Source organism: Diachasma alloeum, unplaced genomic scaffold (genome assembly GCF_001412515.2).
Source record: "Diachasma alloeum isolate Michigan unplaced genomic scaffold, Dall2.0 Dall_scaffold_00176, whole genome shotgun sequence".
NCBI classification, from domain to species: Eukaryota; Metazoa; Arthropoda; class Insecta; order Hymenoptera; family Braconidae; genus Diachasma; species Diachasma alloeum.
In genome coordinates, this window is record NW_021680342.1 from 2,630,849 (window position 1) to 2,650,071 (window position 19,223).

Consider the following 19,223-nt stretch of genomic DNA (forward strand, 5'->3'; position numbering starts at 1 on the left):
AGATTTCAGCTACTGGATTTTACTAGTATCGGCGTTTGCATACGTTTATTAAATCTCTCAAACTGTAGAGTTTTATCATTTTTTAACACGTTTTAGACAACCTCAAAATTTGATCATTCAATAAATTGAGGAATTTTCTCTCTGGGGTAATTTGAAATAAAATTATCGCAATTCAATTTCAATTCTTTATTTCTTCGATGTTACACAAGTTTTTCTTTGTTTTACATCTACACATGCCTCCCTCCTTCTTCATCATAGAACCGAGTCTCCTCCCTCCTCCTCGGAATAATAACAGTAATTTTAAAAAGGTCAAATAATCACATCAAAATTATTGCAATTCATATTTTCTTGAAAAATAGTGTTGGCACAAGATAAATATGGGCATTGCCCCAAACCGTAACTCTATATGCGCTGCTACATAGCGTACTTTTGCAAAATGACCCCTGATATATGAACCAACAGACATGGCCACATCAAAAAAGACGGCTCGGGGTGGCGAGCAACAAGTGCTCTCCATCATCGATTTTTATGGAACGATTGAGGGGTAGTGTATATTTTTCCATTACTGCTCTTATTATCCCTTTAATATCTCTCTTTTTATCATTTGGTTCATTACAATCCTATCAGCCGGCCAATCAAATGTTACGAGTACGCAGTCCTTCGAAGTAACTGTCTCATCGGCCGTTCCGGATTCTTTATGACCCGTTCAACTCGCCTCATTAAAAAGATCATTATCGGTTGCAATTAGCTAGTTGATGAGAAGAGTGTAAGGGGTTTAATGTAGACAGGGCTGATTGGGTATTCCGACAATTGTGGGAGGAAATGCTTCTGAAAAGATTTAGTGACTGGGAAAGATTGAAGGCTGGTCAAGGAATATATTTTAAAACTTTCACAGAGAGAAAAATTTTCATTTTCAGAGATATGTCACTGAAATTCATTTTTCAGGAATCTATCACCAATTGTTGGTGATAATGGCCACTGATTACAAAGCAAAAACGACTGTCTGAATTTCAAACATGAATTAAGATGTTTGGGCACCTGTTCGTGTAATATTCAGACACATTTTTATTTTATACAGACGTTTTTAGTGCCTGAAAAATGTCTACAAAAGGTGTATGAAATTCAGACATTCGTTTTTGCTGTGTAGAATGACACTAGTTACCAGTGATTTTTACCCTTGAAATTTAGGGTTACATTTCCAACAATTCAAGATGGATTCTTAAAAATCAGTGATATTACTGTGAATATTAGTGATAATGTCTCTAAAACTTGGTCACGATATCAATAAAAATGACTGCGGATGAATTTCTGAAGATCAGTGACATTTCTTGAAAATCAAAACTTACTTTCTCAGTGATTCTGCGAATGCGCTATTATTTACAAAAGATTTTAAAATGCGATCGGATGAGAGAAAGACATAATAATCGGTATTGTATAATTGTACGCAAAGCGTGTCGAGCTAAGAACTGGGGATAAAAATCGTAAGTAAGACCACAGGTAACTCGCGATCTTTCATTAAAATTCAACGGAGCAGAGCACTTGAGATGGAAAACAGATAGCGCTGGATTTTTTTCCCATTTCCATTCTCAGATGAATGCGCCGGCTATCATAATTGAAACATGGCGGAGAAATAAGGTTTAATTAAGGAGACGGCTTACCCATCGTAGAATATTCTTCATCAAGAGAATTCCCTCAAAATTGTAAAAAAAAACAGCCGAAGAATTGAACCGTGAAGCTGAAGCACTATCTGCCACAGAACAAAGGCTAATATTTTCCTTTCATCAAGTCCTTCATGATAAAAACCTTGAATATCTTATACTTTCAGTTGAAGTGATGTTCCTGGTGTGGGGAATAAGACTGTGCATTGTTGTCAGAAAAGCACCGTCAGAATTCAACGAGAGCCGTTTCATCTCAATGGCTATTTACAACGAATTCCTCCTGTCAGTCTTCCTGAACGTTTCAATGTGAGTAAATGGATGTTTAATCCAATTTTTCACGTGCGTAACCTTCACCTACATGTTCATTTTTTACCCGATAAATTCATAACCATAAATGCACTCACGCGCGAGAACAATCGGAAACGGGATGTTATCCCCACCTACCGTAACCGCAAGGGCCATGAATGCAGTATATTTGCTTCCGTACTATTTCCATGTTAGGTGCTACCGCATGAATTTTACTGTCGGCACCAACCCCCGAGTAAATGGCTGTACACGTTACTTCTGCGCTACAAAATTTGAATGGCCCTCTCCTTGTGGCGCACGCGGTTGATCCACTGTTATATATGAATTTAGGGAAGTTCCTAATGTACCAATAGTGCATTAGAGTACAAGGACACAAATTTCGTAGTAAAAAACGTTTCGTAGTAAATCCTCCTTCGTGGGAGGTATCTTCATTTCCTGAATCTGGTTGAACTTCTATTGAAACGACAATGTCAACAGAAGTCAGTGATCAGGGAATTGAACTCGGGTGCTTTATTCACAGCTCGTGTCATCTATTTTATTAATAGTTCCGTACAAATCGCCTTCTTCGATCGGTAAATATATTCCAATTTCCGGATTTTTCTTCGGAAGAATGGATGAAATGACTGACCCATCAAATATCCCATTTTGGAGTGTACGTATGAGATAAATTGATCTGCCTTCAACTTCAAGCACGTTCCCTAGTGAATGGTGCCTTGTGGACGCTATTCTCATTTCCTTAATATTTTCACCTGCCATTGCAACGACAATTCAATCACAAGTGAATCATCACGAAATGAAACTCGGCTTTTGTGCTTCATTCATCGCTTGTTTGTCATCGACTTTGTTGATAGCTTCCTGCAGATCCTTTCCTGTGATATTACCATGTGTTTCAGGCTATTTCTCCAGTCACCCGCCAATCCAGACTTATTGTACATCATTTTCTTCTGCCACACACAACTGACTGTCACTCTCCTACTCTGTTTGATATTCGGTAGCAAGGTAAGAAGTCTTCCAGATTTTTTTAAGGATGTTCGACACCCTTTTAGCCAAAATTGACGTTGTTTTCATTTTTCTGGCAAATTATCGATGGGAGTGAATGAAAAAATATAACGATTTTGTGGTTTGTCATTCTTTAATGGCTCACGAAGTTGCGTAGTGGTGCGATAATTTTCATGCGTTTTAGAGAAAACGCAGGAAAATGTTCGCACCACCTTAAAATTTCGTCAGTCATTAAATAATGACAAAACGCAAAAACGTTATATTTTTTCACGTCAATTGCATCATAAGTTTGCCAGAAAAATTAAAAAAACGTGAATTTTGGCAGAAAGGGTGTAGAACATCCTTAACATATGTTTGTATGTGAATTTTCAAAAAAATAATATCCTTATTTCCGAGGAGAGAAAAATCCGTTAAATGTATCCTCAGCCTTTTCATAATCATGTGATGTCGTGGCCTTTCAGTATTTTTGTCAGAATTTTTAAAAATGCGATAAGTCGTCTAAAAATTTCAATATTTTCATCGATATTCCCCCAAAAAATTGAAATGTTTGCTAGAGCCGCACTTTCCACTAGAGCTTTAGTAAAAAGTCCTAATGACCACTTTGAGTGCGGAAATTCAGTCGTAATTTTGAACCTCTTTATGAGGTTCTGATTTTTTTCCTCCGTTTATGATATTTTCATGTAGGTCAGGTATTGCTTTTGATGAATTACCGAAAAACTTTTTGAGAGTTGAATTACAAACTTTGTGTCCATTTATCCATAGGCTTACGTCGTATTTCGTGGTGGCGGTAAGGAGGACGCAATTGGAAAGCTTCCAGGCACGACGGGCAAATTTATTGGCAAAACGTGTCGGGCGCAGAAGGCCAGTAACCAAACCAACTCAATTTCCTTGCAACAGGCTAATTTCACTGAGGAAGGAGACGGTATGATGGTAAGAAAATGCCATAATACAGATCATCTGCACATGGCAGTCGTGGAACTACCTTTACATAAAATTATTAAAGATTAAATTTTAATTAATTTGTAGTCACGAAGGTGTTGAGCATTCACTGATTAGTGATATCTCAATAGCCTCTCACAAACAGTGCAGCTGTTCCCACCGTAAAAACCCATTAACTGCATTGAAAAAAAAAATCAATAGCTGAATGCAGGGAGAGAAAAAAAGACAAAGTGGAAGAATAGAATTTTTAAAAAACACAAGACTAATTGGCATGTAATTACAGGAAGAATTTCTACGTCTTTCTGCTCAACTCGAGATACTCAAAGAGAAAAATATGCGCATGGGTAATCGACACTTGACGGCTAAAATATTGGCGATGCAGGAGGCAGCTAACCGTGCTGAAACCCAGATATCCACGATTCAAGCAATCTCCTCGACCTTGAGATTGAATGACATAAGTGTCACGACTGTTGAAGAATCCACTCTGCTCTTCAAGAGTGGAAGTGAGTCGGGTGTGGAGAGTTATCGCGAGGCAGAAGCGAAGAATGGTAAGTCGAAGAAATTATTATGCCAAAAGTCGACAGAGAAAGACAATTCGCAGGGGAGTGATGAAGTGCCGTCGACATCAAAGGACAAAGACATTGCTAAAATTTGTGATGAAAAGATCAACGAGAATGTCGATGATAACAAGCAAAATATCAGTGATTGTGATGTTAACAAAACAACTTTGGACAATAGTGAGTCGCTTGTTGCGACGGATAATGGTGAGATTATTGGTGAGGCAGATACCGAGGACAATGAAGACACGAAGGTAAAAAAATCAGCCCCTCCACCCACACTTCCCATTGTTATAAATCTTGAGGACAATAGCAGATACTCGGAAGAAGTGATTGTTTAATTTGAGTAATTGAATGTCATCAGTTTTTAACGACTCGTATGAGTTTGAGAGTTCAATATTGAAAATGGCTCGACTGATAGTATTATTTAAAGTGCTTTACATTTCCAGTCTTTTAGCTCAATTAGTTCCGTTACATGGGGAGATGTGTAGTTTATTTTATGCGTGTGAAATTGGTTGAAGTATTTTTATCTGAGTGTTGCGGGGAGATATTCCGTGAAGTATGATTGAATGTACATAAAATGTATAGTTTATTATCTATTACTGAATTGCTCCCTTCTTTTTTATATCGCGCTTCCTAGCAGACATTTTATTCAAGTGACAGATAAAATAATAACGTATAAAAAGACATCCAGCGGCTTACATAATATTTAACTAAATATCTATTGTGTGATGAACTTGTTTCCGGACTTGAAGAATTTTATGGCCACCCATTGGCCCCTGTGAATAACAATGTACATATGGTTGTGAACAATTTTATGTATATAATGATGAATACTTCATCTATAAAACATTTCTTCACAATATATTTGAGAGATTCTGAAGGAAATATTGAAGTTAAAGTGGGATTAACAGATATATGCGTGTTACTTTAATTAGTTTCTAACCTTAATGTACAATTTTGTATATAATCTGTGACTAAATCCTTACGGAGTGGAATATTTTTGCTGAATAACACGAGAGACGTAATTGAAGGAAATGAGCAAGCTTTCATTTGAAAGACAATGGAGAGATTCTCAATAGATAGCCGAGTAGAGGAGAGATCTTTCGTATTATGTCTGACCTGATGAAAGTTTGTTCTCCTTTCAGCTTCAGTATGAATCGCACGAATTCCGGCGTTCACTTTAATTCATTGGGTTGCTGTACATATCAATTTGAATCGTTGTAATTTAGGATGAGAATTGTAATTACGGGAATGAGAGGTATTTGTTTTCATTGGTATGCACGATTGTCAAAGGCCACGGTCTCGACGGGCGCCTCTAGCTGAGCCCCAATGAAGGAACCCCTCGCGATTGTCAGCCTTTGAACAATAGGATTGTGATCGCTGGCTGATATTGCCGACTGAAGTCTAATATCATCCAGGATTTGCTTGGTCTGGTTCTGTTGTCACTATTATATTTTTTCCCAATGTGAAGCAACCTTCGGAAGATATGGCTTTAGTTTTCTCATCCCCGAGGAACAGTGAAGTTTTATAATACATTGGAAACCCCACTTGAACCAACAATTTGCTCTATCCCGATGAAACTCGAGTTTTCAATTAAAGATTGTATCTTTACGTATCTCGGGAACGTAAATAATTCTACTCTCAACGATCTTGTAGAGGATTTTCCAATCGATGGCATGCATTGGCGATGAACAAGAATTGGAGAGTATAGGAGATGGAGAGAGATTGTAGCCACGACGGATAATCCAAGGTTTTCTTTATTCTTGATACTGAAGTAAAAAAACAGCAGGATGTTCTTGCTGTTTATATTTTTCAGTTCAATACCTTATGATGAGTAAATTGTTGGATGACGACTACGGATTGCAAAGAATATTTTAGGAAGTCAATGATCCAGGTTGTAAAATCGTTGTAGCAAATTCATGGAACTTTTGGGAATGATAATCCATGATATTTGACAATTGCTCATGTCACTAGAAATAATGACAAATATCTGTACATACAATGTATAATACGTCTAATTTTGTGATGTGTGGGTCGGAATTGATGATAAGTTGAATCCATTCACATTGATTTTTCGGTATATTGGAGTCATATCAAGTGTACAATTACGTGCACATTGTAAAATTTCTTCTGCATAAATTCAGCTCGTCAGTGCTATTGAAAATTACATTATCGGAAATAATTGAAAATGTGAATTGAATTAATTTGGAAGAGTGTATAAAGCACAAATGATGGAAATAGTGTTGAAAATTTTCTGGATTATAATAATTCTATCGAATGCTCCAATAAACGGATAGATATGTAAATCAAGAACAGCTGTTATTCAATAAAATTAACTTGTGCTCCACAGTCTGGGACGTTGTGATAGAGTGGAGAGGGAAGTCAGATACTCGAATCTCCCGAAAATATCAACTATCAATTGTCCAATGTGAATATACAGAAAAAAATTATTGTCATGTGATTATTGAAATGTATCTAAAGGCAGGTTGTGTGGTGGTAAACTGAATGTTATGGGTTATGAATAAAATTCCAGAGATTGGGAAATTAAAGTGATTAATCTTCTACAGAGGAATGTTGATTTTCAGTTTCAATCTTCAATCCTAAATTCCATGAACGAGCGCCCGATTTTTCATTATTTTACTAAATAAAACGAGAGGATGCTGATGCTGAGATAGTGATCTATTATAAAACACTCGAGAATACTGGCAGACTGCCAATATTGTGAGGATACGACGTTCCAACGGAGATTTGAATAGCAGTCCTCATTAAATATATAAAAAATAAGACAAATGAGATTTTAATTGGAGAACTGACATCCCAGAGGGATCCGATCATCGTCTCGTTCTTTAAACCCTCCAGATGGAGTATAACGGGAAATTGATATTTCGAGAAATATGAAGTGACGAGGGGAGAACTGAATCGAAATTTTCGCATTCTGTGGTCGCCCACATGGAAGCGGAAAACATACATTGCCCGGTGGGCTTCGATTCATCGGGCGCACCCCTCGAAAGTAGCCAAATACACTGATCGAGTGGGGACTTTTTATGCGGACAGGGGAATAATATTTATGCGCAATATCTCATGATAAAATGTTATGAGCGAACTCGAGTTCTGAATGCAAATCGATGTTCACGAGCCATAAAAACTTGTTCTGTCTGTGCCAAATATTTCGTATCAACTTTTACCAAGTTGAAAACTCTGTAGAAACCATATATCTTGAGTTATCATCGGTGTAAGAAAACCGATCGACCTCTCCGAAACCCAATTTCACCGTCGTTAATAAATCAATATTTCCCAGAGAAACCTCAACATTTTCTTCCTACACCAGAAGAATTTTTGAAAAATCCCTGCCCTTGGCGAAGCGGTTTTTTTAATTACCCTTTGTTTTCTCTCGTGTAAACAGGGAACTTGCCACCTCATTATTCACCGTACAGCCTCAACCGTCTGTAATGTTAATTAACAAATACTCATTAAAAACGGTTCAAAAAGCCGGGGTAGTCTTGCATACAGCGACCTCTTGAGCTTTGCGTCTTACGCGTGGAAAAGCAAGTGTTCTTGTTTTTGATGAACAGCGGAAAGCAAGAGGTCTCTCAGAAGACTATTTTCGTAAAGATTGAAGATCTTTTCAGTTCGCTATATGTGTCTGGTCTTTTTTTGGGTAAAAATTAAAAATTAAACCTGAATGTTTTAATGTCAGAAGTTTTTATTTTGCAGGCGATAATCACTACTTGTCCGGGATCACCAATTTTTTGAGTCATTGTCAGTAATTTTTTAATCTATCTTCAAATTCCTAGGATAGAAATGACTGACAATTTTATTATTTTAGGGTTTTACACTGTTAACAATTTTCATCTGAATTTTCCGTGCCAAATTCCGGTAATTTTTATCGTACTCAACTTCCACTGAAATTTCAGGAACCCTTGTCATTGAAAAGTCAAATATTCCATTGATTTTCTGTTCAAATGATCTGCAAATCAATAAAATACTTGATTTCTCAGTTAAATTATTTTGTGAAAATTCAGTAAAATTCAGGGAAAAATTGAAAATTCATGTCCTTTTGTTTCTGAATATTCATGTTCCACTGAAAATTCAATCAAGTTATGAAATTTTAAATCCGATTCAATGTCAATCTCATGAGATTTACTGTAATATCTTAAAAAGTCTGTGACATGTCCCTGGCCATAACAAATTTTTTTTTCTCTGTGCAGTTTCCCTTCATTTTTCTTAACATTTTAAATTTTCAATGATAAAATGCCCCGAAATCTCACTGAAACTACAAGTCGATAAAAAATTTCTCGAGACGTCTACCGGAAATTTCAACCGGGAATTCTTAGCAGTGTATCACACCATAAGGAGCGACTAACTGCTGTGCCACAACTCGAGTTGGATCTATGGTATCGGGATTTGCCACAATGGCATTGTGGATAGAGTGGATCGATATATTATGAGACGTACGTGTGTGGTACAGGGTATGCATGGCACCAAGAGGTGCCAATGACGTATGTTCAAGACAACGTCAGGCCAAGTGCATAGGATAATCTATGAGCGCTGGAGACGGTAGGTGGTTTGGTACCTTCGGCTCATAGAATCAAGGCGTTATCGTATGAAACGCCTGGTAGCACCATTGAATCGGCAGTTACCCAGTGAAACGATAAATTTAATATCCACGCGACGAAAAGCACTACTTCAGTGTCTGCGTCTTCGTATTTTCCTAGGTGCATCGGCCTTTATAGTTTCCAAGAGGGCGTTAAAAGGTACAGTAAAAAATTGAACATAAATGAAATGGAAATTTCAATAGAAAACAAGTTTAGAGTCTTTTAAAGTTGGTGATTCCCTTGCTGTCATAAATATTCGCCGGTGAAATCGATTGATAATTTTTTATTCATCAATCAGTTGTGATAATCCGTTAAAAACCGCGAGTTATTCGTGATAAATGCGGATAACGAGGTTTCATAATATTTTTTCATCTCTCATCGTCAAGATTTTATAAAAATACTATAAAAATTTGATGGTCAGTTCTTGCTGCCGTCTCTACTCTTATAAATTTCTGTTCTCGACGTATAAATCCAGCGATATTAAATACCTCCATCCGGTTTTACGATTTACCGCATTATAACCCACATTACATTCAGCTCCGTAGAATATGCCGTTTGCCGTTGAGCGATAAAGTCGGTTTACGCCACAACAGTTCAATTCCATGTACACCAGCAATCCATTCTTCTCGGGAATTCCATAAATCAACAATTTATTATATTAGAGAATTTGTGGAGAGGGTAACAAAGTGCCCCCACGTACTTCGTATCTAACCACTGTGATAAATGCTCTTCCTTCTCAACTTGGAGCTTGAAATACTCACGGAATTACACCGAGCGCACTCATGACTCGGTGGTCATCACGTACGTTGGGTCGGGACCTGACTAATTATGTAATATTACTCTCGTAAAATGCATTGCAGCCATTACATACTGCACGCCTTAGCTCCAATATTTTCTAATTTTCCGGTTTCTCTCGCATTCATTGGGGTGTCTCTTTACAGGGGCATGATATTCAATCATGATGACACTTTAAAATGGTTGAATTACGGCCGAGATTCAACAGTCTATGTAGAAAGTTCAAAAGTTCACAAATCTCATCGCGAGAAAAACAGAGCTGATTCGATGAAGATTCTGTAGGACTTCTGTTGAACTTTCATTAGGAATTCTATTACACTGTTAAAAATTTTCGTCTGAATTTTTCGTGCCAAATTCCGGAAATTTCAGAAAAATCAGGAAAATTCGGGGAAAAATTGGAAATTCATGTCATTTGACATACACATACAAATTTCCAAAAAAAATTAACAGTATAGTTTTTCGCCGATTCAATGTAAAATTTCCACAGTTTTACTATACGGGTTTTCCAGTAGAAAATATTTTGTGGAAAAAATCGATAGAATTTAATAGTTCTATACAACGGGTTCTAACAAAAAAAATGAAAATTTAGACAGACATTTTTATAGAACATATCTCAATAGAATAAGTTATAGAGAAAAATTGATATATGTAAATGTCAATAAATACGAGACTGAAGGGCTTCGGAGCGCTGGCCAGTCCCAAGCTTCTTGTGACAAATTCCGTTAAAAATAAATGAAATTGTTTTTTTTACAGCGTCACGAAGTCAACAGTCCGCGCAGAAAGTTGAAAAGTTTAAAAATCTCATCGCGAGAAAATCCACTAATTTTTCCACTGCAAACTTCCATTTCAATCCCATCCATCCAAACTGAGATATGCATTTCCTCCCTTATTCTTCATTCTTTTCATCTCGCAATCTTCATGGAGACCTCTCCGGCTGTAATATTCAAGTATTCATATTACTTAATCTTGTGTCTGAACAGAGTATTCTTTCTTGAGATAAAGAGGTTATATTAATCCTGGGAAAGTTAATTTACTTTTACACCTACAAAGCTGTTTGTCAGAACTTTCAGAATGAAAAGTTGAGTCATATGGATTGAGAAATATGAATTCCGCACTCAATTGAATATTCATTCATACCGAGTTAAAGCTCAGGATTATTCATTTGAAAATCACGATCCGGTTTTAATCCTTCTGATTTTAGTTGTAGTTTGTGCAACTAGAATTTCAGTGAACTACTAATGGCTACCAAAATTGCGGGAGATTCACCTATGGCGCTTGGCTCTCTTTCTCTCTCTCTCTCTCTCTCTCTCTTAGAGTTTAGGATATAACCACGAATAGAAAAAGGGGAAATTCACCCCGGAAAAAAAAGTTCCATTTTCTGAGGAAAAATTTTTGAAAGGACTATATGTTGCATGATTTTTCCACAGGCATTCGATTGTACAGGTCAAACTGCATCTGACCCAGGAAAATTAGAGATTTCTTTCTTTCTATAACGCAAAATTAAACTTGAAAAAAATCTCCAACATATAAATTTTAGAATAGTTTTTTGAATATCAGTAGCGAAGTGATAAACCGGTTCGAGTCAATTTTGACTATTGACCAGTTTTCAATGAATATCTCGCAATCTAAGGGAGACAGCAAAATTTTCGTTGTAACCTTTTTCGTAGAGTCAATTGAGAGCTACAACAAGTGTAATCACGAAAATTTCGCTATCTCCCTTAGATTCGGAAATATTCCTGAAAAACTCGACTGGGAGATGAGTCGACATAAACCGTTTTACCACTTCGCTACTGATATGATTACAAAATTCAACTTCTTAATTATGAAAAAGGGGGAAAAGTTCATACATAATATTCCACCAGAAAAACTTTTTTAGATATTAATTTAAATTTTGATGAATAAAACTTCAATTAATATCAGATGAAAAAAATCATGCAAAAAATACTGCTTTTGCAAAATTTTCCTCGAAAAACTAATAACTTTCTTCCCGGGGGAAGTCTCTTAGTGAAGTAGTTTCTGATTAGCTACTTATTGGATAGTAACGAGTCGAGAGTATTATCAACAGTGCAGTGTATTAACTAAGAGCAAAGTTTCCACGGCAAAAAAGAAAACGTGAAATCGGTTATTCTGCTGTTTCATCAAGGATTTTCGTTAATTTTTCCAGTTTGGTGAGAACAAGAGTCAGGATGGCGGGCTTTCCGAAGTGAGGTAAAAGTATATTGCAGGTACTTCAAGACAAACGTTACTGCAATTTCCGCAGTAGAATTGACCAACTGTTGGCTGAACATCGGAACAATTACAGTTTCTTTCTGTTTTTGACGGCAAAGTAATTAACGATAGACAAAAGTTGCTCGTGGAGGTTCTCCCGGAGTAGATTGGGAAGAGACAAAGTTTGCTTATAGTGTGAAGGAAAGTTGTGTATCTCGATGATAAATCCTAGTGAGGAGTATTGTCTAGGGATTATCCCTCTTGTAGGGCTTGTCCGAGGAGTTGGAAATGGTTTGTTGAATAATTTATATTAAATAAAACGTGAAGCGCATATCATCTTCCACAGGTCTTCAGTATTTTCATTCATACTAGTATCAAAAAAGTTTAATTGTTTCTACGCCATGACAACGATTTTTCTTGTTATTCTTTGTGAATTGAGAATTCAATACTTCTGATTGAATAGTTTATTCGTTGTCATCTTCTTCATCTTTTCTGTCTTATTATTACATTCAAAAAATACTATGTTATACATATGACAAGCTCATTGCTAGATGAGGGGTATATAGACATTAATAAACGTTAAACTGGATTTCTAAAAATCGAGGATTGATGATAGTCACCCGCTGATTCATCCATTTCGCGAGAGAGATGATTGATGGTGTCATTACTTAGGAGAGATCGCGGTGGAATCGTCGATAACTCTTCAACGACAGTGTGAAATTCCTAGATTCTCTTCTCATTTTCAAGGTATTTTTACAGCCCTCAAAAGGAGACTTGATTCATCGAAATCGTATCATTTTCATTTGGGCAGAACATATTGACGATTGAAGACTGTCCGTTTTACCCTACTCACCCTTCTTTGATGGGATTAATCATAATCAAAGAGACCGAATATTACGGGTGATATTAGGGAAACGAAGAATGGAGGAGACGGTGGGACACATGGGATTACTTTTCTTTCTGGCGATTATAGAGCCTTCGGAAGATGCTCATAAAAGTTTTCCCTATAAATAAAAATTGATCTAGTGGTACTGTTCTCCCTCCTTTGGATCCACTAAAGGTTCAGTATTCCAGACAGCTCGAAGACCAATGTTGAACTTGACCATCTGCATCGTTAAAGCCAAAGACATTCATCCATTTTTTGGGCGATTAGATAGCTTTCGCAAGATCATTCTAAAAGTTACCTGCGCCAATTATAATAGTTCTAGTGGTGCTTTTCTCCTTCCTTTGGGTCCACTATAGCCTCAGTATTCCCGATAGTTCGAAGACCCATATTGAACGTGATCATCCGCATCGTCAAACCTATTCTTTTTGGCGATTAGATAGCTTTCGCAAGATCGTTCTAAGTTACCTGCGTCAATGATAATAGTTCTAATGGTGCTTTCTCTTTCCTTTGGGTTCACTAAAGGTTCAGTAACCCGAAAAGTTGGCGGTTCAACGTCGAACTCGACCAGCCTCATCGATAAACCAAAGACATTAATCAATTTTTTCTGGCAATGAGACAGCCTCCGGAAGATCGTCCTAAAATTTGTCTGCGATAACTATAATTATTCTAATTATGCTTTTCTCCTTCCTTTGGGCTTGCTGAAGGTTCAGTATTGCGGTCCAATGTCAGACTTGACCATCCGCACAGATAAAGCCATTCATCAATTTTTTTTCTGGCGATTAGATAGCCTTCAGAAGATCCTCTTGGGAGATTCGTTAGCAAGATGAGTTGGAAAGTATAGGACATGGATGATGAACACTTGCTCCCAGGAGGAAATCGCTCAATCATAATTCGTTAGGATTTCACGTACATGCACTTGGGGGTACTCGGCGCGGATATCCCCCAGCACATACTCAATTATTTGAAGAAATCCCAGAACGTTCGAATCTCAGTTATTTCAGCAGTGACACAATTGTGGATGCCGAAGGGGGATTTATTGTCCTGGGACGTTGTATTTGTGTGATTGAGCCCCTAAATAATCTGGACCCTCATGCAGGCGCAAATAGGGGGTGACGTCAGCACTTTGGTCACAAATTTCCGGACGATGAAGAATGAGGAAGCAGGAATGATATGGGATGAAGATTATTCAATCCGCATGCCAATGACATGGGGTAACTCCGGAGGATCGTAAATTTTCCTTTCCAACTCGGGCTTTAATCGGGGAATTTTATTTGATTGCGGTTTGACCGCGGGGTTTCAGTCATGGAGTGTTGATTGGTCTCGTGGTCATACACTGTTAGAAAAGAATTGAAATTTCATGGACAGTTGTCAGGGCTGAAATTCTTTAATTGTAATTCGATTTAGAGGTAAAATCGTGAAACTGTAGATTTCATTGGAAATTCTAGAATACATTTACTTGAATTTTTTATGATTTCTATCAATTTTCATGGAATAATTGAACTGAAATATATAGTTTCCATTAATTTTTCCATGACGTTTTGAATGATCAGTAAAGAAATTTCGTAAAAATTCAGTTTTTAGAAGTTTAAAGGAATATAAAATTGCCTCATTCACTCCTTCAATCTTCTGCAAGAACATCAATGCAAAAATACACAAAAATGTTTTTCAGAGTTGAATAGGACCAAATGAATTTCCGTTGATAATTCACCAAATTATGAGTTATCGCAATGCATTTGTGAAAATGAATCCTTCCATGAATGTATGCACCCCGCTTCCTCCGGGCAACAGATTTCAATATTCGTACATTTTCGTCGAATATTTCAACTACAACAAAGTACTCACATATTGGACACAGACTCTGAATGAACAGAATAGCTCGACATGATTCATAGATTACCCATGCCATAAGGAGATTAAAATTTCTCAATGGAAATACTTGAATGCAGCAGGTACATGAGGGTTTATAAACCCATACCGAATATTTTTCATTTACAAGCTCTATTGTCGACATAACAACAGCGGATGCTGCATTGAAGAAAATATCGTGATTCTCACATTTTTGGATTAAAATATTCCGAAATCCGATTATCGGTGCACTGACTCATTTTCTTTCCACAAATATACGTGAAGAATTGTAACTTGACAACAATTTCAAATATTCACGTTGCATTCACTCGCTATGCGTCATACCGAATGCGATTATGGCGTATAGTGTAATAGATACTATCGGATGCCCAACTATGGCATTTCCAGTCATATTGAAATGAAAACTTATAATAAAATTTGATCATCATATATTAATTTTTACTAAATTTCGGGATAGAAATGAGGAAACGATGACTCATGATACACTTTTATAGAACGGTAGGATAATTTTTATCAAAAATTTCTCTCCGTGTAGAGGGAATTCGGCAACTCTGGAGCCTAAATAACACGACAGCGAATCCCTAGATCGCGTAGAGTGACCAAACTAGGGCCCAATGTGTACAGTGTTATTATGTTCCAACTTCGATAACACTCTAATATTAGGTCCTTTGATCCCTTTGTGACCCTCCCAGCCCCAAAGTAAAAACAAAAATAGAACTGACGTTTTCGACAGATTACTCTAAAGTGGATTGTCAGATCCGTTGGGACCGAAAAGCAGCCGATTAATACACCCCATGTGGAGGGCTTGATTATCACGATCAATCTGCGACGTCGAGTTGGCCACGAATTTACCTGTTATCAATTGGTGTTAGTTTGAAGGCATTAGTGAAAGGGAGGGCGTATACGTCAACCTTTTGTGAGAACTCAGCCCTAAAGATTTAAAGGCAAACCCGCGGGGGAGAAATTAATTAAACAAAAGGGAAACTGTGAGCTGGGAGTTTGAAGAGCAATGTTGAGATAAAAGCCCTCCAGTCAGGTGATTTCTCCCCCCGCTGGATAATTTACAACGTCCAACTCCGCTTCAACGAAATATCAATCTCACTTTATTTATCATTGCTGAACAGGGATCAGGGAATGCATGACATTTTCTACATTCTTTATTATAGCTCATGAAAATTTCATAAATTATAGCAAATAGATGTTTTTTATTTTTAAAAATAATGGATTTAAAATTCGTCTTCGGCGTCATAATGAAGATTTTCTGCAATTAGCTGTAATTTTTTTATTATTGTTTTTTTATTCTGTTCTTTAATATTAGATAAAAAAGATTAAACAGATGCTGATTTGTCTGTATAATTTATTAAACTTGTTGGACATGAATTTTTTCCTTTTCTTTCTCTGATTTCGTAATGATAATCCAAAAAAAAATGGATAAAGTAAAAGAAATTGACTCTCAAGAACTTCTACAGAAAATCGAATTCAATTTTTTTTCTGTAAAGTATTTAATTGTGAAACTTTTAGTGCAATTCCTGCGTTAAAACGTGCAGTCTTTTATTTAAGTTTTTAGTACATCCGCAATCTTTGATACGATTTCTGTAGTCAATATTGCGGGCACAAAAGCAATAGAAAAATTTAATTACTAGAGAGACTGAAATAACGGACCTATCTGTGGAGAATATGTCTTATCTTACTTGCAAAAACTTCATAACAAATGCAATGACTCCCCATATTTATAGGGGTTACAATGGAGTTGAGACATCTGGAAGAATCATGGTCATGTCAAAGTATATCCAAATCCCTCTTCTTCACCAATACTTTTTTTTTATCTCAATGTTCGAAACTTTCCCAACGGGCGTTATAACTTGACCTCCTAAAACTCAACTTCTATACGTGTCAGCTCGTTAAAAGTCACCCGGAAAAACTGTCGGCTCGAGGTACGAGCCTTTCAAGTCTCAACCATTGAGCCGATTGGAATATAGACTTTTTAAACATAACAGAACGGTTCTTTCTGGTAAAGTATCACTCACATGAATACGCTGTTTTGCCTCCGAGTGGAGAGGAGTTCAGGGCTGAATTTTTATTCCCGACCCTGGAGCGCAGAGATACAATTTTTTTTCCTGTGGAGGCTGGTGGAGTGTGCGTATTCCCCCGGGTTCAAGCACCATAACAACTTGCAGAATAAATATGGAATTTCAATGACTCATATTAATCGCAACGTTGATGAAATTTCAGCTGGTTTTATTTTTCAGGAATTCGACGGCTGTTGAGGCAGAACTTTTGAGGGCATTATGGAGCATTTGTTTAAAAATCGATGTCAATTATTTTCGCTTGGATGAATACACACGCGGAATCGCTATTAAAAATATCCACTCATATATGATAGACGGCAGCTTGAATTCCCTGCAATTTTTCCTCCAATCTACATGCTCAGCAATTCTTGGATACTTAAACGCTGGATTCGAATGCGTGCATTGAAATTAATTGTTGAAGGCCCAATTCTGCTCATCAATTTTTCAAGCTCCGTTGCCTTCGAAAGCGAGATCACTATTTAAAAATTCGAGACGCAGCTCGAATTTCCTGTAAGACTCTTTCTTTCAATCCATATCACCGGTTCATGAGTATTCAATTGTTCGACATCACTGAATCCCACTAGTATTGGATTAACTGTTGAAGTAAATTACTCTTAATTCCCCAGGGCTGTTTAACAATTTTGGCAAATAGAGAGGGTGTTGTTTGGACAAATATGGCATACGATTTATTCCACAATTGCTTTCCCCATTGTTCATTATGAAAAAAATTCATTAAACCAAAAATGTCGTCCAGTTGGCGCAGAGAGTGTACGCTCTGCCCCACCTGACTTTGCACAGCCATTAGCACAGAATGAATGTGCGAGGTCATACGTTTCGCTTGGGATTATTTGATACACACGAAGTGTTGGAATCAATTTTGCAGGATAATAACGATATTATAGTGGTAGTTCAATTAAAAAAAGTACATGGAGAAAAAATTCGGAGAGAGATTATCTGGAAAATGTTGGCAAATTTTTCAATGCGAAAAGGAATTGTAGAGCGAAATGTAATTCAATAATAAATACATCTCGTGGCGGAAAAAATCGGTAGAAAAATGACGTTCATAGAGAAAAAAAGCTTGAATTCTCAAGGATACGTCACTGATCTTCAGAAATGCATCTCGAATTTTCAGAGTAAAGTCACTGATTTTCAGGGACCGATCTCTAATTTTGAGGAAATCTATCACCAAATTTCAGTGATGAAAATCACAGATTGCACTGATAGAATGATTTATTTATTCCAAACGAGATTCGTTAACTATTAACGAATGGTAGAGTTGAATATGGCCAAACAAACATTCTTTAATAGTTAACAAATGGTGCACTCGAAAGGTGAAAGTAGTAGGACAAAGCGACAGCTACTGTACATTATTTATTTAGCATTTATATTTACTTTACTGCGTAGGGAATCGTTCCCCAGGGAAAAGTGGACACTCAGTAATTGACGTGCTCGTCGGATAATTGGTTGATTGTAAAATATTCACCAGTCGGAATATCCCCATTAGCTATTTCCAGAAATGATGGATGTCAATCGTGAATAACTAACAACTCGGATACATGTGATAATTGTCACAGCTCCATTAGTGTATTTAACTCTCTTCATTAATGACCATGGAGCCATAACATTAATGAACACACCCCTGAGTCGAATAATTGGACCTGACAAATTCTACTTAGGTCTCTCCGTTCAGAACTGGATAGGTCTTGGGAAGCCTCTTCCCAAGTGCTTCCGAGACCTTTCTACCTCTGGTTATGTCCCACTTCAGCACTTGTTAGGTGTAAGCAGGACTTGCATTCAGACTTTCCAAATCCTTGCCGGTCCCCGTAATTCTATGGGCCTATATTAAATCTGCGTTCATATCCCTATTTACTCATGCGTTATTGAAATAAAAAATGCAATTATTGTTTTTTTTTTATCTCGAAAATCGACATTTCACGGGAGGGTGGAGGGGAGATGCATGTATGCGGAGGCTTGACATTTTTATCCAACAAGCGGAGAAGGTTGCAGAATCTATTCTAGCCACTCTTGCCCCTCCGCTTGCATGCATTGTCCAAATAAAAAAAGAAAGTGTTAACAAATCTGACCCTTGTTCCAAGTAAAAACCGAAAATCTGACCCTGTGGACGCCGGTGAAAATTTTTTTTTTCAGTGTTCACTTTTTCCACATAGTTTTGAGAGTTCTGAATAGTCCGCCGCTTAAATAGTTGGAATCAACGTTCACACAGATCCGATCAATTAGCCCCTCATGTATAGATATTCCAAATTTTTATTTTTTTCCTCATTGAAGTAGTTTTGAAGAAAATTGCGAGCTAATAAAAAACATTTGCTAGTTAGTACTTTTTT

At 37.0% G+C, this 19,223-nt stretch overlaps 1 protein-coding gene across 1 annotated transcript in view; it reads left to right on the forward strand.

Annotated features, from left to right (window-relative positions):
- The window catches only part of LOC107038581 (probable G-protein coupled receptor CG31760), a 105,147-nt gene extending 98,150 nt beyond the window's left edge, over window positions 1–6,997 (forward strand). The window contains exons 9-12 of the mRNA XM_015257803.1: window positions 1,826–1,964; window positions 2,858–2,963; window positions 3,726–3,893; window positions 4,186–6,997. Of these exons, the coding sequence (XP_015113289.1) occupies window positions 1,826–1,964; window positions 2,858–2,963; window positions 3,726–3,893; window positions 4,186–4,800 (1,028 nt within the window). The 3' untranslated portion in view covers window positions 4,801–6,997. The remainder of the gene's footprint in view (window positions 1–1,825; window positions 1,965–2,857; window positions 2,964–3,725; window positions 3,894–4,185) is intronic.
- Window positions 6,998–19,223: the final 12,226 nt, after the last annotated feature.